The sequence below is a fragment of the Callorhinus ursinus genome, unplaced genomic scaffold (genome assembly GCF_003265705.2).
Source record: "Callorhinus ursinus isolate GAN/ISIS: 27379988/994484 unplaced genomic scaffold, GSC_fseal_2.0 scaffold74, whole genome shotgun sequence".
Classification (NCBI taxonomy): Eukaryota; Metazoa; Chordata; class Mammalia; order Carnivora; family Otariidae; genus Callorhinus; species Callorhinus ursinus.
This window is the reverse complement of record NW_027397136.1, coordinates 1,863,187-1,885,022: the sequence shown is the minus strand read 5'-3', so window position 1 is coordinate 1,885,022 and position 21,836 is coordinate 1,863,187. Positions and strand designations below refer to the sequence as shown.

The window sequence follows — 21,836 nt, the reverse complement described above, 5'->3', positions numbered from 1 at the left end:
CTGGAACTGCAAAGAGCTCCTCAAATGCGAGGCATTATTTTTTAATCATGTCTAATCACCTTACTTTATAAATAAGAGAAACTGACACCCAGAGAGTGTGGGTGTCATGGAGCTTTCCAGAGTGTGGAAAGAGTCATGGAGCAAGTTCATAGCAAAGCACGAACTAGAGCCCAGGTCTCCTGGGCCTCGCGCTCTCTTCTGCATGCCCTGGCTGTTGGCGTTCACGCAGGGCAGACAGGCCTGGGCAGTGGTGGGGAGAGGGGAGCAGTCCCCTCAGCATCCCATTTCAGCCCATTAAACCAGGTGAGTAGCTTCAGGTGCCGGTGCAGAGTGGCTGTTGCCTCCCCCCGGTTCTCCAGGAGGGAGTGATGGCTGGAGTGGGAGGACGAGAGCCTCCCTGGGCTCCTGAAAGGCCCACCTGGGAACCACTGGCAGAGACACAGCTCCCTCTGCCCAGGGAGGTGGGAAGCTGTCGGGGTAGACTTTGCTGAGAGCCACAGACCACAGGGAGGCTGTGGGGCCCTTTGCTAATGCCCTGGGACAGAATTCGGGGTCAGCCCCTGGGAGATGGTCAGTCTGGGCCTAGGGGACCCAGATGCCCTCATTCCTGTGACCGGCCCTCCCTGCTCTGCAGCCATCAGCTCCAGGAGGGAATCTGGTTTGGGGACGTACATGCCATGGCTTCTCCTTTCCCCGAGCCTGGGCTAGGCTGCCCACACGACTGTCCTGCCTCCCGCCTCCCATGGCCGTGTTCGGCTTGGACCAGTGGAGAAAGCGCGGTTCTGCCTCTAAATGGATTCAGTAAAATGATCCGAGTAAGAAGAAATAAACTTCTTTGAATTTCAGTTTCCTTAGCCATAAAATCGGGGATACTTTGCAGGATTCAGTGCGGGACAAATAAAATAATGTACTAAGTGCTGAGAAAAGTGCTTGGCACAGATGAAGAACTTAATAGGTACTATCTGCTAGTATTAGTATTATTACTGCTACTACTATTATTATTAACTCTAGCCAGCATTTTCTCATCCAGTCTCATTATCATCCATCTAGTCAACCAAGCTGGAAACCTGATTTCTTCTCCTCTACTCTCTACAGCTGAGTTATTAATCATCTTAGTTATTACTAAGTCTTACTGATTTTGTTTCCTAAATATTTCTTATAACTGTCCCTACTTTTAAAAAAAATCTCGACTCCCCCTGCCTCGGATCAGGTCATCATCCTTTCCCACCTGGACCATGGCCACAGCTCCCAGGACCATCCCCATTGCTCATCCTATCTTTCCTGCACAACCCACGCCCCTCAGCTGCCAGGGATGCGTGGAAAATGAAGATCTGACCATGGCCCTTTCCTGCCCGAATCACCGAGACTCCCTATTGTCCACAAAGTCCAGCCTGGGCTTTCTCTAGCCACACCTCTCTAGCTCTTCACTCAAGTTCCAGCAACACCAAGTGGCTTGTATTCTACCTCCCTCCTTCCCATCCAGCTACACACCATTGCTGCTTCTGGCCTTTATATCTTACACCCTCTTTTTTTGCCCTGAACACCTGCCTCCCCCCATTTTGTCAACCCTTACTAGTCCTTTGTGAGCCAGCTCAGGCTGGAAGCCTTCTCTACACCTCCCATTTGCTTTAGGTGTGCTGGAATATCCCATGCTGTCAATGAGTACCCTGACCACGTCTCGTAATTAGTCTCCCCCAACGTGCACTGTGAGATCCCTGGGGGCAGGACTAGATCTTACTCGCTTTTGTGTCTCCCCACACAGAGAGCTCAGTCCAAGTTTACTGAGTGAATGAATGCAAGCGTGCATGAATGAAGTGGCCCCAAAGTTGGCATGTGGAAAAGAGTTTGGGGAAGAGCAGCTCATCCCCAAAGGATAGGAAAGATGGGCATGCTTTCTGGATATATGAAGCTGGATGAGGCACATTCCTCGGACATCTCCCAGGGAAAGGAGGCTAAGAGGGAAGGGAAAGCGCTGGGGAGGATGACATTTTTCAGGAATCCGAAATTAGGTGTAGCTGTCTTTTTAGCTGCTGTTACTGTGTTTGGCCTGGGAACGACAGAGGCATCTGACGGGTGACGGATGTTCACACATAGGCTGGGCATTTCACCACAGAACAGAGCCCCTCACCTTATCAGGGTCTGAGATTTATGGATTTTCTGTCAAGCCACAGTTTCTCAGCCTCTGGGCGTGCTGGGTGAGCTACTATGCACACAGCAAGGGACTAAAACTTGAGGAACTCACAGCCCTGGGGAAGTGCTATGGGCAGGAAATATGAAAGCATCAAAAAGAATTCTGGACAGATCTATGATGGAGCCATAAATGGCGAAAAAGAGAAGCCAGGATACACCTAACCTTTGAGGCTGATGGGAGTGAAGAGGAAGCTCCTCCCTTGGCACATTCCCTGGGCCTGCTGTCCAACAGAAAATGACACTGTGGAGCATGGGTGGCAATGACCCAAAGTGACTTCTATATTCCCACGATAAACACACAGAACATGAATTTTTCCCCCTGTCACTCTCTTGGTTGAGGAAAGAGACAGGAGGTGTTGGGATTCGAATCCAGAACTATTTGGTTCCAACTACATGTTCTTTGCACTTTGCCATATGGGATAAGATGCTCATGGCAGCCTAAATGTTGGGACTGCCATGTCAGTCTTTTGAGCCCTTAAGTTGATTGTGCAGGCTCTAGCTGTGCTGAGAAAAGACATGGTTGGCATTACCTATCAGCCTGGTGGCAGGAAGTGACAACAAATCTCTCGAAGGAGCTGTAGCTTCTTTCACTGGATGTGTCTTCCATAGAATCATGCTTGGACACAGCTGGATGGGACCCGCAGCTTCCATCATGGGGCCACGGACAATACGCAGTCTTCTAGACCAGTGGTCTTATTGTTGCTCAGCATCACTAAGCTGGGAACACCCATCACCTCTCTCGAGCGTCTGTTTCAGCTCCTGCCAGGCTCCGGGTGATGTTCTTTCTACCTTGACCTTCACCTAGGTAGTTAGTGCCTTCTGTCTTGGTCCTTAGACTTGCAGAGAAATTCTCAGATTTTGGCTTATAACAGTTGGGTCTCCCGCCCTTTCTCTTGCCTCTTTACTTCCTTCCTGATGTGCCCTTAGTTAACTTGTCCTTACCCGGCTGCATGGTTTGGGCTGTGCTAGCTGGCTCAGAGCCACGGTGCCTGTCTGCACTGCCCAGCCCCTGTGGAACATTACCAACAGTGCTCTGCCTGCCACCTCCCCACTGAGGTTTTAAGACCACAGTCTGCACACGCAGTTTTTATTTGTGTACTTTTCTCAAGGCTCTAAGTTGTTGGAAGGCATTACTCATAACTCAATTTGGGGAATATCTATCTAGATGCTCAAGGTTGAGTTAAATATACCAAGTATTTGTAACTGCCTCTCTCACTATCCTAATTATAAGAGGGAGGGGGATGCCAAGCCTTTGAAACCTGAAATCAAGTATTCAGCAAAATGCTGGGGAGACCCACCAATCTGTGCAGCCAGGCAACTTTACATGTTGAAGTGTTGCTACAACCTGCTGGCTGCAAATGATAAATTTAGCCTGAAAGATGGCTCAACGTTCCAAAGCCTAGGAAGCAAGCTGACTGCTTTGCACAGGGAGAAGGAGGCACACGACTGAATAGAGCAGGAGCTAGGAGGAGCGAGCTGCCAATCTGTCCACAGTCTGGAGACATCACTCCTAACCCTGCACCCTCTGCCTCCACCCCACCCCAGCGCTGCCCCACCCTGCCCCGCCCTGCCCTGCCCAGCAGCGCAAAGAACTGTCTTCACAGTTCAATTCAGTTGAACCCAAGTGAAGCCTGGTATTTAGAGGTCTTTGATGTGACACCTCCCATGTTTAGTTTTACATACCCAGGGGCGTAGGCGCTAACCTGTGTCAACTGTTGGTTTTAACACCCGGGAGAGAATTAAAGAGGGCTAATGCTCTCCAATAGTTGGGGACAGTCTTGAGGAGGACAGGCACCTTCTTCTTTGATTAGCACACTTCTCATTCAAAAGGAAGCAATTAGAGTCCTGTCAGCCAGGACATAAGAAACGTTTGTGGGCTAACAGTGTTTGAGGGAAGGATGAACTTACCAGAGGCAAACAACATGTGCCTTTATGGGAGAGCCTTCAGCCTAGGAATTTTTTTGCCTTGGGCCTACCTTTTGAAAGGTTTGGAAGAAGCCAGTTGTGGGTATCAGCTGGATTGGGTACGGAGACTAGGAAATTCTTAAAGATGCTGACGAAGTTTTCTCTCACTCTGCGGTTACCTCCATGCCTGGCTTTCTAAATGGGGAAACTGAGCAATGTGTGTCTTTTCATAAGTCCAGGGACTACAAATTCTATTAACAGCACTGTCTTCTCCAGCTTTACAATTAAAATGTCGCTTTACCCATAAATGCAGGGGCAGGAACACTACTATCGCGGGTTACACTGACATCTTTGTCTTAGAGAGCTCATGACACTTCCTTTGGAAGGAAGGGGCAAGTGTTACTGTTTTCATTTTGTTGATAAAAGGCGAGGAGGTGAGAAGAGAGTCAAGTGACCACAGATACATAAGCGGCAATGTAAGACTCAATACTTAGGTCAGAGTGGACGACAAATGATGGCAGATGAACTTCCCTCCAGCAGCTGCAGGTCTCATCCCGACGGCCGGGGGACTGAGAGCAAATGACACGGAGGGGGCAGGAAAGAACTCATTACTTCTAGAGTGGGTGGCACAGAGGAACTATCTTCCATAAATTGCTTCCATCTAAGGACCCCGTGGGATGGGTATTCCTTTCATTTTACAAATGAAAACATTGCATCTCGGAGATGTTCACTTGTGCAGGAACCAAAGGCAAGTCTGTCTGACAAAGGCTATGTGTTCTGTCCCCTACACCAGGCAGAACTGACTTCCATAACTTCTTCAAGGTTGAGATCCACTGCATCAGATGACACTGGCTTAGGAAAATTATCTCAGGGTTCCATCTGAAATTCAATTAGCTTAAAACTGCTACTTGGGACCCAGTGACCCCTAGGAGTGGCATCCGTGATGGTCTCAGAATTCAGGGTGTAGAGTGGGAAGAAGAAAAGTGAACTTATCTAAGAAATCTAATTCGGGGTGCTTAGATAACCCTTTTTATCTCTTTCTTGGCCTCTCTAGAGAAAGCTCTTTGTAAAAAGAAGCTCTTCTTTGCTTTGCCACATAGAAGGAATAAGCACTCAATCACCAAGTGTCCTTTCAAAGGGTGACTTAGTCTTTGGTTAAAATGAATTGGGCCTGTCACTTTTAAAGTGATTCATTCCAGTAAAGGATGGAGAATTTATTACTTTTCAAAACAGATCACTGTGGCGTTGACCTAAAAAGGCCCGAGTGAAGCCTGCCGTGCGGGTCTGACCATGCTGGGCTCAGGCTCTTCCTTCTGTCACACAGCGTGGCACGCCTTTGCACAGGGGTACCGCAGCTGAGGTCTCTATTCTAGTTATTCAATGCTGAGGTTCAAAAATAAGTATTTCAGAAACTAGCCATTTTCTACCCCCAGATATATTAGCAACATTGAAGATGGAATTCATTTCTCCCTAGTTCGAGAAGCTACTCTAAACATGTCATTAGGAGCAAAGAAAGGTTTTTAAAGAAAAGGTTGGCGAGCAGTTAAGTGTACCATTGATTTGGCTCCAGTTTTAGTACCTGTGTTGCAGAAGTGAGCACCGTCACTGATGTCGGGATAACAGATCCACATGTGTGTCTCTCCTTGGCCCATTCTCCTTATAAGAATGTGGAGATATTACATGTGCATTATTAACATCAAGTATTTTGTTAGAGCATCACAGGGTTTAACTTTTGGGGGAGAGGGGGGAGAAGACCCAAAAAAAAAAAAAAATGAAAGAAATCGTCCCTTCCTGAACGTAGGAGGCTAACAGTAGACTCCTCAGCCTAGTGGATGGCACATCACGAAGGGTCAGTAAGAGTCCAATCCTTTCCCGCCCACCTTTTCTCCTTAGAGGAAAAGGCACGCTCCTGTGGGAGGTGTGGGAGGTGGTATTCTGAGGAACACCGCTGATGGCGCGCCTGCACGAAGGGCCAAAGCTTAAAGCCCAAGTCAGAAGCTGCGAGGAAACCTACTTTTCCCATGCCTCCTGGATGACCTATAAAATGAGAATAAAACCTGTCTTCTGTGCAGTAAGCTACAGATTTTTTTATGATCTAGGAATAAAAAGAGCTATAGAAACGCAAAGCTTTATTTATCACTAATACTCAGCAGGGAGTAATTCCCGTATGGACACTTTGAGGCCTTAACAACTTGGCAAGGGCTCTTCCGTCTCCCTCCAAGGTTACGCTCCTCATCTCTGGGAACGTAAAAACCAATCTGCTATGTAGCCTGAAGAGTCCTTACCCATCAGGCCCCTAAACAGTCTACTACCTCTCTTCAGAGGCTAAGAAAAAGCTTTAAAATCTTCTGTGACCTTCCTCTCAGCATGTTTGGCTGAAAATGACAAAATATTCATTTGGAAGCACAGGCAGGCATATTCTGCTGGTCGGGTCCAAAAGAAATAACAGGAGCTGGGATAAATGAAGTGTTACCGGAAATCTGGGCCACCTGTGGACTCCTAGAACAACTATCCTCTAGAAACTAGCTATAAATACCTTTAGAAATAATTTCCCTTGAAAGGCCCAGGGAAAACATGCCAACTGGATTTTTACAAATGAAGGGTTTACTTTGGTCAAAGAAAACCTTGACTTCCAAAGGCTTCGAAGGCTTGAGGGCTCGGGCAGGGCTGGGTAGGTTAGTCTGTGGGGTGACACTGCCACCTGGTGGCTGGCATGCACTATGGCACGAGGGGCTCAGCAACAGGGAAACCACTCCCGCGCTCAAAGAATAACCAGAGTTATTAATAAAAAAGAAACCAAGTTTCCAGAACAGCCCTTCCTACTGAGAGGCTAATTCTTGTAGAAGTGGCCCCATACATGCAAGGAAAAAATAATTTAAGCTTGGGATTTACTGTGTGATATGAGCAAAAGACTTTTTCTATCCCCTGGATTCTTAGTACCAAGTGTACTAAAGGATAGGATTAAAAAAAAACCATCTTAGAAAAAGAAGAAAATAGCAGGAGGGGAAGAATGAGGGGGAGTAAGTCAGAGGGGGAGACGAACCATGAGAGACGATGGACTCTGAAAAACAAACTGAGGGTTCTAGAGGGGAGGGGGGTGGGGGATGGGTTAGCCTGGTGATGGGTGTTAGAGAGGGCACGTTCTGCATGGAGCACTGGGTGTTATGCACAAACAATGAATCATGGAACACTACATCAAAAACTAATGATGTAATATATGGTGATTAACATAACAATAAAAAAATAAAAAAACCCATCTTGACTGAAGAAAATTCTGAAACATTTTACTTCATATTATATATACTCTTTTTTTTAAAAGGCAGAAACATTTAGAGTAACGCCATTGACGTGAAAGAACCTTGAGCCACAGGACCTTGAAAATCAGTCTTCAAATGTTTTGCTTTACATCGTCTTTTTCATGGCTGCTTGTGTCATGCTGAAGAGATAAGCTTCGTAGATGATATTTAAGAAGTTGTCATCGTTCTGGAAAACAAAATCAAAAGACCCAAGGGAATGTGATTTAGTTGGCAGAAACCAAAGGAGCTGAACGGGCGTGCTGACCCTGGACACTCATCTCTACCTGTCTGCTCCAATGGCTGGTAGTTCTTCACTGCATATGTGAATTTTTTTTTTAAAAGATTTTATTTATTCATTTGAGAGAGAGAAAGAATGAGTGGAGGACAGCGGCAGAGGGAGAAGTAGACTCCCCGCCGAGCCGGGAGTCTGCCGCGGCGCTCCATCCCAGGACCCTGGGATCATGAGCTGAAGGCAGACGCTTAACCATCTGAGCCGCCCAGGTGCCCTGCATGTGTGAATGTTAAGTGGGACTGGAGGCAAGTGCCAGAGTCAGCCGCTGGTTTCCAACAGTCAATAGAAGCAGCAAGTGCTCATTACATTCAGTCCAGATGGGTGGCCCAACCACATGGCAGAATGGAATGAGGTTCACTCAAGAAAAGCCTGGGTCTGTTGTGTGAAAAGACACAGATCCTAACAGAAGGCTGGATTGGGAGGCAATGATCCAGATCAGGGGTTCTCGAAGTTTGGTTAGGAGATTGCTGGTGCTTCTTAAGGGTCCGCTGAAGTCTCCCACAATGTGTATACTCTGCTTTTGGCATGAGTTAAGATTTATTTGCAATATGCTGCATTTATATCATCAAAACCAGCATAATTCTCCCATTAGTTACAGAAAGTTTTTGGCCTTGGCAAGTGGGCAGCTGTGAGACTGGTAGTCTCTGGGCTCCTCTGCCTGGCTAAGGGCTGAGGGAGAATCACGGGTCTAAACAGTGGTGCTCTTGGTTTTTAATTCTAGAGACTTCTCCCTCCCACTCAAATCCTTTAAAGCTTTAGCAATTCACCCACATTTCACATTCCCCCTTCATTCCCTCTTGGCACCCCACGCGCAGAGCTAGCATTATTCTCATGCAATGAAAGACAGCGATGTTATCCCAGGTTTTCCTTATCCCACAAAGTCCCTGTGCGTGAGATTGTGTCCTACCAACAGGCGAAGGCTAAAAACAGATTGCGTGAGTGGCTTCCAAGAGTTCACCAGGAAGATGATGTCTACAACATTGGGAAAAGTAAAGTGTATGCAGAGAGTGGAGGGAACATAAATGTAATTTTCTACCTAGCAATAGACAGGGCCTGCTCTAGACTTTCAGAGTCTTGGTTCCTATACAAAGACCTATGGAACCATGTTTTTTAAATGGAATGAACCAGAGGATTTTTTCTTTATTGTTCATAAAAAAATGAAGCTTAAGATGTCCTAAGTCCTCACAAACTTATCACGAATGGGTTGACAAGGTGGGAAATACTTTTATCCTAATATTTGTTCATGAATTAGTATGGCCCACCCATTTGTGGTTGATCTTTACTCGACTGCTAATCTGCTTTCACACTCAGATGCTCGTTTCCAGCCCCCTCTCCTTCCCTTCTCTCTAAAATACGTGACCTTTAAAAAGTGTTTTTAATAATAGAGACCACTGTCTTTTCAACCAGGATGAGACAACTGCAAAGTGCTAGCCAGCACTCTGAAAGTCTGCTAAAGCTTAAGCAAAGTACTACAAAAATTTTCTTAAAGATTGTATCAAAAAGACACCTAGCTCTGTTCACTGAGGTGCCTGAAGGCTGTCTGGTTGGAAGTGCCCCACTTTTCAAGGCCTCGCATTTTCCAGGTGTGCTTCGCTAGGTGGACGGCCAACCAGCCTCCCGGGGCCCGGCCCTCCCACTCCCAACACCACTGTGGCCCCCAGTCCGGTGCAGGGGAAGGAGCATTCTGCAGCCAGACTGGGGTTGAAGCCTAGCTCTGCTATTTACTAGCTGGGACCTCAGGCGCGTCACTTAGCCTCAGCCTCTCTGTCTCTAAAACAGGAAAAAAAAAATAGGGTTGTTGTATAAGGATAAAATGAATTAATGTAGGTAAAGCATTTAAAACAGCGCCTGGCTCAAAGGTCTCTGCAAGTGTCAGCTGTTATGTTGTGATCACCTCCCAGAGCCGAGTGAGACACACGGCTGACAGAGAAGTCCCGTCAGTCCATCCTGTCCTAATTAGCAGGTTTCAGAATTATTTGTAAAATGTGCCCTTCGCAGTCACGGCCATGACTCCCTCCCTACCTGTTCCCTCCTCCTTCAGCAGTCCGCCAGAGCTGTCCCCAAAACGCCGCCGCTTGCTCAATGTGGCTCTGACCTCTATTGCCCAACGGTGAGCTGTCTGGGTGCTGCGTGGCACCCGGACTCCTCCCAGGGGCTGCTAAGGGTACAGTGCATGCTTCTTTCTTTTCGGGCAGGTGACAGCCTGGAGGACTCAGGCAGTCTTCCAGTTACAAAATCCTTCATGTCGTGACATGCCCAAAGCCACAGCTAGTCTTCTGAATCTCCTCCAGTTAACCGAGCACAGAAACCATGGTCGAACTGTTTAGGTCGAACTGTTACGGGGTTTCCTTATTCTCGGGGAGTACTAAGCAGGTGTTAGCTAACTGACACTTCCTGTCCTACAGCCCACAGGTCGGCAGAGCTGATAAGGGCAAGAAGGGAGACGACGCGGCCCTCCTACCTGAATGAGGTACAGCAGTGCTTCCTGAAGTTGTAGCTTGGTAAGTGGGCTGCTGGTGGTCACGGGGGGCTCCGGGGTCCGCAGAGGCAGGAGGAGGCTGGCGGAAGTGGCAGCTGGTTCTTGGCTTCCCAGGGGCAAGAGCCCAGCATCCCTCTCCTTTGGTGGGGCACAGGTGGGTTGGGTGAACACCATGGGCGACATGAGCAGAGAAGGAGCCCTGGTGGCAGGGACATGCGGAGGCGAGGTGGCCTGCTCATGGCAAACACACACAGAGGGCAGTGGTAAGTAGCGGCTCCCTGAACACCGAGGGAGAGGGAGAGAGACGCCCGTTGCTTGCAAGCATGGAGAGAAGTGAGGCTCAATAGGAACTGTTGCCAGTTCTCTCGGTGGGCAAATCCTGTGGGAGCCTGATTCCTGTTTGCTTCTCCACTTGCACCTGCTGGGGGTACACACACATTTCCTCCACATGGAGGAAGCTTCCCAGCCTCTCTCCGCCTGCTCACTGACTTCTCACTGGGATGGAGGCAAGCTTATCGGGGTCACCCCTCTTGGGTCCCCCTTCCTGAGAGGATCTGCCTGCTTGCGGACAGCATACACTCCTGGCATCTGCAGCTCAAGTTTTGGGTGCAGGGAGGCTGGTTGTGCTCAGCACTGCCAGTGACTTATCTGTCCTCACAAGTATGTCTACCTCACGTGGCTACACCTAAAACCAAGTTTTCCAATAGCCTTTCCAGTTATGCAAGTGACATTCTGATCTTCGTCTAACTGACTCCTACGGCTAGCTCTCATTTGTTTCTAATGCAGGCGAGAAAAAAGAATGTTACTTATCAGCCTTCTAATGCCCCAAAAGGAGTCACGAGAAGGGGGACATAAGGCCCGTGGTCTAGAAGCTGCTGTGATTTCACTCCCTCAGTATCTTTCTGAGCAGAAGGAAGCTTGGAGGAAGGTAGGTTGCTTGTTTCCTTTAACTGTCCCTATCTGCCGTTTGGAGCCGAGGAGCTAGAACGGATGCCACCCTAGTGGGGGTCCCAGCACCCGCTGTGAGGAAGAGCACATGGTCCACACCTGTGGGTGCTCAAGAGAAATGAGAATTGTGTCCGCAGAAGCCGATGTCAAACTACTAACCCCGGTTCCCCAGTGTCCCACCTAGTGTCCTAGTTTCCTTAGTGTCCCATCCTGCCAAGAGAAAAAAAGCAGGTATGAAAGAGAGGGGACAACACGCACTGAAATGGGGATGCGGGTGGTTAACAACCGTTCCTCTGTGACTGTAATAAATAATGAACAAGAACACTTGGACTCAGGCTCTCACATACACAAAGACTTATGCTACATGCCCAACATCTTTGTTTTCAAAAAAGTGAAGGCTTGTTGAGGACCTGTTGTAAGCTACTTGCCAAAACATGACAAAAGGACCAATGATGACATCTGTAATAAACAGGGAGAATGTCCTAATTATTAAACCCAATGCCTTTTCAATGAATTTGTACCAATCCAAATGGGAAAAAAAAAAAAAATCAGTCAGATCTCCAGATGTTCCTCACAGGCCATGAAATAGCTGTGGTTTCATCGCTGTTCCAAGTTACTGATACATAGAGAGTCCCCTTCCTTGAGGGACAGAGTGTTTCTAAAAGTCACAGTATTTTTCCCTGACTGGTACTCTGTGTGTGTGTGTGTGTGGTGGGGGGTGGGGGCGGGGAGTCAGGTGGCATACTTACTTACCCCTCTCTCGATCTTCATTAAGTGACAGTGGTGATAGAAATAAAAACAGCCTGTACCTTTGAGGAGTTGATGTGTTTTTCCTGTTGACTTCAAGCACCCCTGGGACCATGGGCCCTGCAGAGGTGGTGAGTATGTGAGCCTCTTCATGAACAATGAGGTATGTAACCTCAAGTAGCACAACGCCTGGCATGTAGTAAGTGCTCAGAAATATGTACTGAATAAATAAACAGTAATGATTTTAAAATAATAAGAAGAGGTCAGATGTCTGGTATCTCAAATGATTTCAATGCGGACAGAAGTGTTCTTGGTCAAAGATTTGGGGGCTTTCCTCACGTCTCTGTTGTTTCCCGCGTCCACGTGCTTGTCTTAGATCTTATAACACCATGAAGATTTAACTCGACAAATGAAGTACCTCTAAAAGGAGGGAAGCCCCCAGATGGCTAAGCAAAGAAAGGCTTGTCTCTCCAGGCGGAAAGTTATGGGGATAATAAGACGCACAGATGTGGCTTGTGGCGCCCCGTTCTACACAGAAGTGTCCCTAGAGCACCAAAGCTGATTCTAAGTCTCACCGAGTACTCACAAAGTACTAGAGCAATACGACTTCCCCCACCCCCCGCCCCACCCCCGAAGATATCTACCTGAAAAAGAGGAGTCTGCTTTTCTGCGCTGGCTGTCTTGTGCATCCAGGACTCCAGCGCTTTCCCCGTCCCGGAGCTCGGAGTTACTGCAGGGAACTTGGCTGCCAAGGCTGGTCGGTTAGATGCGTGCAGCTGCTGTTCCTGCTGTACAATCTGCAGCTTCCTCAGTAACTCCTGAGGGGAGATCACTCCAGAACTACTAGTCTGACTGCCAGAGAGGGGGAGCGTGGGTCTCGGGTGTGTGGACTGCTCTTCACCGTGAGCCTGATGTCCTAGTGGCTGAGCTGGAAGGGAGCCATTGAAATACCCCGCTTGTGCCTGAGCCAGCCCCTTTACTGGGGCGCCAGGGGTGGCAGTGGGGAGAGCGGTGCTGAGGGTTGGGGCCGCTGAGCTGGCAGGTGCTGGTGTGTTAGGGTCATACTTATTTGCTGGCCTCGGGGCACTCTGAAGCTTCTCTAGCAGGCTCTGAGTTCTGGAAGCACTCTGTACATGCTGAGAAGTCCCAAAGCTCTGGGGAGACCCTGGCTGCACAGGTCCCAGCAAAACTTCCCCAGCAGAATGGGTACTGCTGTTTCTGCAGGGCCGGTTTTCAGGCAGCTCTGACAAGGGGTGGAGGTCTGCACTCCGGACCATGAGTTTCTGAATGGCTGGACAGAGCTGCTTCTCGATGGGGGGTGAGTGTCTTCTGGGTTCCTCATAGGAGAGGGAGCGTACGACCCCCTGCCTAATTGGAAGTGGCTCCTGGTGCTGTTGCTGGTGGATGGTCTGTGGGGACCCCACAGCTTCCTGACATGTAGATTTGTCCTGCTTCCCAAAGAGAGCTGTCAAGGACAGGTGTTGGGGTTCGGGGTCTAAGGTCTGGAAAAAAATAAAAATGTCTGAAAATGGGTATGCATACAATTTGGTTATATGGAGGGCTATGAAACATTCCTAACCTAACTGATGATTTCTTTATTTACACAGGATCAATTATAGAGGATGAAAAACCTATAATTCTAATCAATTTTACAAATTTCAGACCATTTCCAGGTAAAAAATTTTCACAGCATTCTTCACTCCCACCCCCAAGACAGCAGTTACATTTTAGCATCTGCAGATTGATGAAATAGCCCTTGATGGGCCTGGGGTTCACAGACTGGGGACCACTGTGGTGCAAAGTTCTAGATACTGAAAGGGAATGATCTCTTCAACAGGAAGTCCGCCTGCCCCTGCAGAGTGTAAGAAGATGTTGAGAACACACAGGAACATGAGGGTTGTAGATTTTCGTAGAATTAGAGAAATTTAGGATAAGTCATTTAAACTAACTTGATCCTTTCAACTATATGCCAGCAGCTTTTAAAAAATCATCATATGCATACATACAACCTGCCCTGGCCTGGTCAGTCACAAAGCTACCTCCTTCCTGCCTTATAGCCTCTCCTGCTCCTTCTGGGGTTTTCCATGTTGTTGGGCTAAGAAAACATGAGCTTCCTTCTAACACCAACATATTCCAGTTTCTTTATTAAAATAAAAAATTTCCATGGAAGGCAAAGAATAAAAGCAAGCTAAAAGATAATTAGAAAAGACTTATTTTTTTCAAAAATTCAATACAAGACTTTCATTAGCTAGTCTTTATGTCTTTTGGCTCTATGTTCATTTCCAAAATTGATTTAAATGAATTCCTTTAAAAAAACCCAAACCCTTAATGAGGAATAACCATAGGAAGTGGAAATAGCTATACTACATTGACAGTCAATAATGGGCCTTGCAGATGAACAATTTTGTTAATGCTGCACTATTCTGGAAAATACATATACTCATACCAAAAAATGCTATCATTTTCATATATTTAGATGCAAATACAATGATAACCCAGCAGGTCTACGGGGGAATTTTATACCACTCCTTAGAACAGGAATCCTGTTCTATACACACCGTGCATAGCACTGTACCTGGGACGGAGGAAGTGCTCAGAAACGTTTAATTGAGTGTTGCCCTGGCTGTCCTTCTCCCAGGCCTTGGGAAACCAGCCACCTACCGCAGAAGAATGCAGGCCTGGCAGGTAATATTCCTGTCAGCTCTGACAATGTTATGAGTTTGCTGTTTTTAAAAAATACATTATCCTCTAAGAAGTTCAAGTCCACAAGAGATGAACACAGAATACGGTAAATGCCAAAATTAAAAATTTCAACCCCCTTCTAGGAAGAATACATTATTAAAATGAAAACAATCTTGAAGTTGAATGAAATCTTTCTTTCTTGGATTTACCCTGAAGCATCCTTGAACAGCACCAGGCTCTCCCTTGACTATACTCTGGGTAAGAGTTCTTTAACAATCCTATAGAGACATTGCAAATGGAAAGCAGAAGACTTCATACCTGGCTGGGCCGAGGTATGCGCTGTTGCTGGTTTTCACTGGGCTTCACTGGAATTGGTTTGATGAGATTGGGGTTGTCATAGATGGCAGATGAACTGGTTATCTGTTTTGGCTCAGAACAGGTTTTACACTGAAATGGAAAAAAGAATCTCATTTTTAGTGTAAAAGAAGCTTTAATCTTTTTAAAAGAATGTAACTTCTCGCTCTTTATTTTATCTAATTGGTAGCTATTTTTTGATAGGCTTTCATGAAAAAAGGAAAATTACTTAATCTCCTCTGATATGAGCCATATTTGAGTATAAATCAAATTCCAATTTAATTTTTCTTAGTTGCACAATTTTGGTGCCCTAAAATATTACCAACAGCATCAGCCTGTAAGACCCAGAGGCTCTGAGATACTTGGATATTTGAAAGACTACAGATATGCTTAAGAAGCAATTGTTTTAAAAATATGGAGTGTAATGCTTTTCAGTGATAAACAGTGATAGAAACAATTCTTTAAATGCCATGTCTGGATTACAGTATGGTTCTATTCACCCATTAGCAGTTGACTTAAAATTGGAGAGCTGCATCACCAAAGCAACTGACCCTTTTCGGTCCACAAACCAAAAAGTAAAGCTGACTCAAACCATTGACTTAAAAATTACTAACATCATCTTTATTTAATAAATGACTATTAACATAAACAGGATAATTCAAATCTGAGTGTTCTGAGCCACTCACTACAAATTAGAACCTCACAGAGAAAGAGATGAGAGACAAGACTCATCATTTCAAATACTGAATCATTATCATACATTAATCTAACCAACCATACAATTGCTAACACAGTAGGATTCATAACACAAAGAACACAGTGATGATGGCAGTATCTATCTTGTTAAAACACCAAATAAAACTGAATATAAAACCACTACTTCTATTCTATACTCTCTATAGCATTGCTAGTTTCAACTGTCAAGGCCTCAGGTAGGAAAATATTTCACACTGTCCCTGACATGGAATGAGCTATAAGCACAATCTCGTCCCCCAGGAACCCAAGGCTTCCAATGTGTTTTACAGTTATGGGGTTGTATTTTCTAATTCGAGGATGTAGGAGTATGGGGTCAATCACCACCATGTTCAGTTGGGTTTGTAAAGTTAATTGTACAAAAGACTAATCATTTTCGACCGAGAATTCTATCAGTAATTTGGATATCTGGCACTAGATTAAGTGGGATGTGAAATCCCTTTGTGAGTCATAAAATGCTATTTCTAATGCTTAGGTGAATGCTGGTGGTTAATGGTATGGAGGCATGGACCAACTGGCCTGGCTTTCCAAGGCCATAACCAACACAAGACGAGAAGACAGTCTAAGATAGTCGCTTACAAAATTTTAGCATGAATTTCTGCTTGCTATGTAAAAGAAAGTGGATGCTCAGATTACATTCACTGAATGACCCTGTCTGTACTTTTTCTTTTTAAAGATTTTATTTATTCATTGAAAGAGAGAGAGTGCAAGTGTCAGAGGAGGGAGAAGCAAAGGGAGAGTGACAAGTGGGGGAGAGGAGCAGAGGAAGAAGGACAAGCAGACTCCATGCTGAGTGTGGAGCCTGATGCGGGGGTGGATCTCACGACCCTGAGATCCCAACCCTGAGATCATGACCTGAGCGGAAATCAGGAGTTGGATGCCCACCCGAATGAACCACCCAGGCACACCCCTACTTTTTCACTCTCTATGTTCAGAGACCTTGAATTTCAAACAAAGGAAAACAGATTCCCCCCCAGATTCGCTATACACATATCCACCTGGGCTGAGAGGCTGCTCTGTCTCTTGCTATGCATAAGCCCTAGATAGGCTTTCTAAGTGAAATTGCTAGAAGCTGTTTTCTGTGTCACTATCTATCACTGAAACCTTGCTTTCATGTAAAAATTGCTCTCCATCAAATTGCTCAGAATTAAATATCATCTACCTCAATAGTTTGTAGCTCATTTTCCAGCTGTTTAATTTTCTTTAAAAAAAATTTTTTTAAAAGATTTTATTTATTTTTTGACAGAGTGAGAGAGGGAACACAAGCAGGGGGGTGGGAGAGGGAGAAGTAGGCTTCCCGCGGAGCAGGGAGCCCGATGCGGGGCTCGATCCCAGGACCCTGGGATCATGACCTGAGCCAAAGGCAGATGCGTAACGACTGAGCCACCCAGGTGCCCGCAGCTGTTTAAGTTTCTATGCTTCTCCTGACCCAAATAACTTTAAGATACTTGGAAAAAAACACAGAGTTGGAAAAAGTGTATAATGGATTCTCCATAGAGATCCCGAGGCACTTCTTTAAAGCCTTAAAAATTATGTCACATGATCTCATTTTCTCACACACAAACACACAAACATATGTACTCATGCCAAGAGAAAAGTCTGGAAGAAAATACACTGAAATAATGTATTAAAAGTAGACATCTTTGGGTTACAGGATTATGGACATTTTTTATTTCCCTTTTCTACTTTTTTGAATTTTCTCACTAAGCATCAAAAGACAGTAATTTCTTTAATTTTATAAATAAATCACAGTATATTAAAAGAGAACTATTAATTCTTGCCTTAAGCCACAAAACACAAAATAGTCCACTTCTGCATATTCAGAACTCAACTATGCAGCCAAAGACCCTTTCTGGCCCTGGTTCTTTCTCCTACTGAGAGTTGGTGGTCTTATTGTTCATTTGCATCTCAACCATGAGTCCAATAGGGAGGAGGTAAAAAGAGGTGAAGTTCAAATTAACATCATGCTACTTTATAGCAGATTCACAGAAAGTTGTTTCTTAGGGGAAAAAACATAAAATATTGGCCAAAATAAGGTTTTCAGATTGTTTTATTAACTTCATGTAAACAGTTGCATCTGATGTCACTAGGCTTCACTTTACCAACATCATATGTCACCATATGTCACCCCTAGCTGAAAAGTTTTCCTCCTCTTACTTTTTGGGATTTTCATAAACTGAAGCATTTTAAAGTTGGGAAAATCTCAGAAGTCACTGAGTTTAGTCCCTACCAAGAGAAGGGAGATTTTTTTCCCAATACCCCAGTATGTCCTCATGTAGTCTCTTCCTGAATACTCCCAGTGATGGGACAGCCACTTCCTCTCAAAAATTCCCAGGGAAATCTTGTCTTCTTCTCTTTTGCTTCTGTCTGTGTTCCCCCTTTCCCGTACCTCAGAGCCATTTTCCTCATGATCTCCACATCTTCTGAAATGTCTGTGTGTGGGAGAAGAGGTAACACAAACACAGGCAAATATAAAGCAGGTTTGCACAATGCAGTGGAAGTTCACAGGGAAGCATATACATCTGGTTCTGTAGACCAGAAATTATAGGATGGACAAAGAACATTTGAAATGGGCCCTGAATGACTGATCATACGTTGACAGGTAAAGAAGGAGAGGGGACAGCAAGGGAAGTCCATGAAGGCCCTTTGAGGAAGCAACACTGTTACTCCGTTTGGTAGGAGTTTCAAATATTTGTAGAGGGAAGTGTGGGGAGAAGGTAGACACGTTAAGAGAATAAACTGGGGCTACGTTATATAATCCTTGAAGAGTCTGAAAGTTCATATGCTAGGCAATGAGAAACCAAGAAGAATTTAGACCAGAGAAGTAATAGGATCACATAAGTGCTCCTAGAAGGTTACATCCTCTGGCTGTTAATGACAGAAGGGTAATTTCTTCTGTTGTTTATCACACAGTTGGAGCAATTAACATTATGCATTTAACATGTATTTGATTATATAGAAAAGCAAGTCTATATACCAATGAAACATCTGTACTTCATGTCAACATTGTAACAACCAATCTGGGGGGTGGTGTAATGATGAACAGAACATTGTTTTGACCTCAACAAGTTTATAGTGGGAGAAGTTGACCTAACTGTAATAAATGAGGAAGAGCAAAATAAATTCCAAATAGTAACAGACTGGTGAGTTCAGTGGGAAGAATAATTAATCTGAATGGAGAGATCTGGGAAAACTCCATGTAAAAAGTGGAATTTTAACTGGGCTTGAAGAATATGTAGATTCTGAAGGGCAAATAAAGTGAGGGGGAAACACTGCAAGTTGTGGGTACAGTATAAAGTGATGGCTTAATTAAGTCTCCGAAACCATATATGAGTGTTTCTAAGTGTGTGCGTGTGTGTGGGTGTGCACATGTGTGTGTGCGTGTGTGTATTCCGTGTTCTTTTATGAGACAGGTGCAGCTAGAGGGGAGACACTGGAGGGGCTCAGGAAACAAATATACTCATAGGTCCTATAGTAACAGGAGGCCAGATGGGGAAGCCTGAGGATGGGCAGGAGACAGAAAGCAGGAGCTAGGGGAAAGCCAAGGCTAGAACCTCTATTGGGGTTTCTGCACTTTAGGATTGGCTAGTTTGGATAATTTTCAGTAGGCTTTAAACTACATGGTGGTCCCTAGTCCCCGACCTGAGATGCTTAAGGCAGAGGAGTATTGCCTCCTGGGGTGCCGGGGGCCAGATGGAGAAGGCATGGCTCTGGATGGCTAGTTTGCATGGCAAGGGCAGCCTCTGGCTGGGACCTTGGCTAGCTCTAAGAATTAACTAGCCCAGGGGAACCTGGATGACTCTGTTGGTTAAGCACTCAGCTCTTGATCTCAGCTTGGGTCTTGATCTCAGGGTCATGAGTTCAGGCGGTGTGTTGGGCTCCATGCTGGGCAGAGCCTATTTATTAAAAAAAAAAATTGGCTAGCCCAGGGAGGAAGATTCTGGCCCCAACCAGAAGACTTTTAAGATGTCAAAACATCATAAAATAAAAATAATACAATATGTTTGTATGCTGAGAGGAGGGGGGGAGAAGAAAGAAAATAATTTTTGTTCAGTATTTGCATTTATTATTTATTGGCCATTGTTATGCTGTCCTCACAGAACCTAAGTTCCTGGAGAGCAAAAATGTCACCATTTAAGATTGACCTTTAGGGCGCCTAATTAGGTAAAGTATAATTAATTGATAGTTGCCAAGTCATTAGGATATCTTTTAACAGCTGCTGAAGAATTAAGCAAAATGGAAAACTAATACAGAAATCATTACTGACAGCATCTGGGATTAAAGCGTCTCTGTCCAGGCCCTCTGACTGAAGGACAATGAAACTGTGATTAATTCATATTCATATGCATTGAGTCAATCAACAACCATTTATTTAGCACACATATGCGGGGAACATTGGAGACTAGGCTTATGAAGATGAATACAGGGTGTTCTCTGTGCTCAAGGAGCTCACAGTCTATCAATCAAGGGTAAGCCAACTATCAAGTCAAAGGCATGTTGGAGAAACTTGGCCAGTTGTCCTTTAGCATGTCCCACTTCATTCAGGACTTTTCTGATTGCTTCCTTGTGGTGCCATTTAATTTGTTTTCTGCCTGCCCTTCTCCCATCTTCTCTTTCATTTTCTGTAAACTAGTAAGTTTAAGAAAGCTCACAATGGGGATGGAACTAGAGGGTATTATGCTAAGTGAAATAAGTCAGTTAGAGAAAGACAAATACCATATGATCTCAGACATATATGGAATTTAAGAAACAAAACAGATGAACATAGGGAAAGGGAAGGAAAAACAAAATAAGATGAAAACAGAGAGGGAGGCAAACCATAAGACTCTTAACTCTAGGAAACAAATTGAGGGTTGCTGGAAGGTTGGTGGGTGGGGGGATGGGGTAATTGGGTGATGGGTATTAAGGAGGGCACTTGATGTAATGAGCACGTAACTAAATTGAATTTAGATAAAAAAATTTAAAAAAGATTCAGGATCAACAATATAGATTTCAAGGTGGGACTACATAGTTCACATTATATCACATTAGGAGACACATGATGTCTGATTATCCAACTTTTAATGGTGCTGGTCAGTAGGCTCATGTGGTGGTAGACTGACTTCCATGGTCAAGTTTCCATCAACCTTTCTCATAATATTTACATTACTAATGATCATTGCTTGAATATTATTTGACTAGTGTGGCTTTAAGTTCTATCATTTCATCTATATTTAATAGCTGGAATTCTTCCGTAGAGAAGAACTTTCCCCCATCAACCAGGATTATGTGGTTATTCTGAAAAATTGTCTCTACTGGTCAGGCAGGATAAATGTTTAATTCCTTCCCATTAACTACTAATTTTCAGAGGAAGGAGTTGGTGTCTTAGCACCTCTAAGAATAGCCAATAATTACTTTTTTGTTCTGTTTTATATTTTTGGTCTGCTTGCTCACTCATCACCATGAACTCACATATTACATATGCTTAGTGTGTTTCAATCCATTGTAGTCTTTCTTGTTGATGTCAGAATTTGATGCTTTAGTCAGTGGTCCCTTAAAATTGACTACTGTGCCCCGTTCAAATGACCCTGTTTGTTTGATTTTCTTATCCGGGACATGGAATTGCGAATTTCTTTAAAGAGCCCTGATACTGGGCAAAGAAGAAGTCAAACTCTCACTCTTTGCAGGTGATATGATACTTTATGTGGAAAACCCAAAAGACTCCACCCCAACACTGCTAGAACTCATACAGGAATTCAGTAAAGTGGCAGGATATAAAGTCAATGCACAGAAATCAGTGGCATTCCTATACACCAACAACAAGACAGAAGAAAGAGAGATTAAGGAGTTGATCCCATTTACAATTGCACCCAAAACCATAAGATACCTAGGAATAAATCTAACCAAAGAGGCAAAGAATCTGGACTCAGAAAACTAGAAAATACTCATGAAAGAAATTGAGGAAGACACAAAGAAATGGAAAAGCGTTCCATGCTCATGGATTGGAAGAACAAATACTGTGAAGATGTCAATGCTACCTAGAGCAATCTACACATTTAATGCAATCCCTATCAAAATACCATCCACTTTTTTCAAAGAAATGGAACAAATAATCCTAAAATTTGTATGGAACCAGAAAAGACCCCGAATAGCCAGAGGAATGTTGAGAAAGAAAAGCGAAGCTGGTGGCATCACAATTCCGGACTTCAAG

The 21,836-nt window shown here is 44.8% G+C and overlaps 1 protein-coding gene across 2 annotated transcripts in view; it reads right to left on the bottom strand.

The window, feature by feature from the left end:
* Positions 1-7,353: 7,353 nt before the first annotated feature.
* The window catches only part of DCP1B (decapping mRNA 1B), a 56,036-nt gene continuing 41,553 nt past the window's right edge, over positions 7,354-21,836 (bottom strand). For both annotated transcript variants that reach the window (XM_025851907.2, XM_025851908.2), the window contains 4 exons: positions 14,858-14,986; positions 12,502-13,359; positions 10,145-10,393; positions 7,354-7,578 (listed from right to left, as the gene is read on the bottom strand). In XM_025851907.2, the coding sequence (XP_025707692.1) occupies positions 7,498-7,578; positions 10,145-10,393; positions 12,502-13,359; positions 14,858-14,986 (1,317 nt within the window). In that variant the 3' untranslated portion in view covers positions 7,354-7,497. The remainder of the gene's footprint in view (positions 7,579-10,144; positions 10,394-12,501; positions 13,360-14,857; positions 14,987-21,836) is intronic.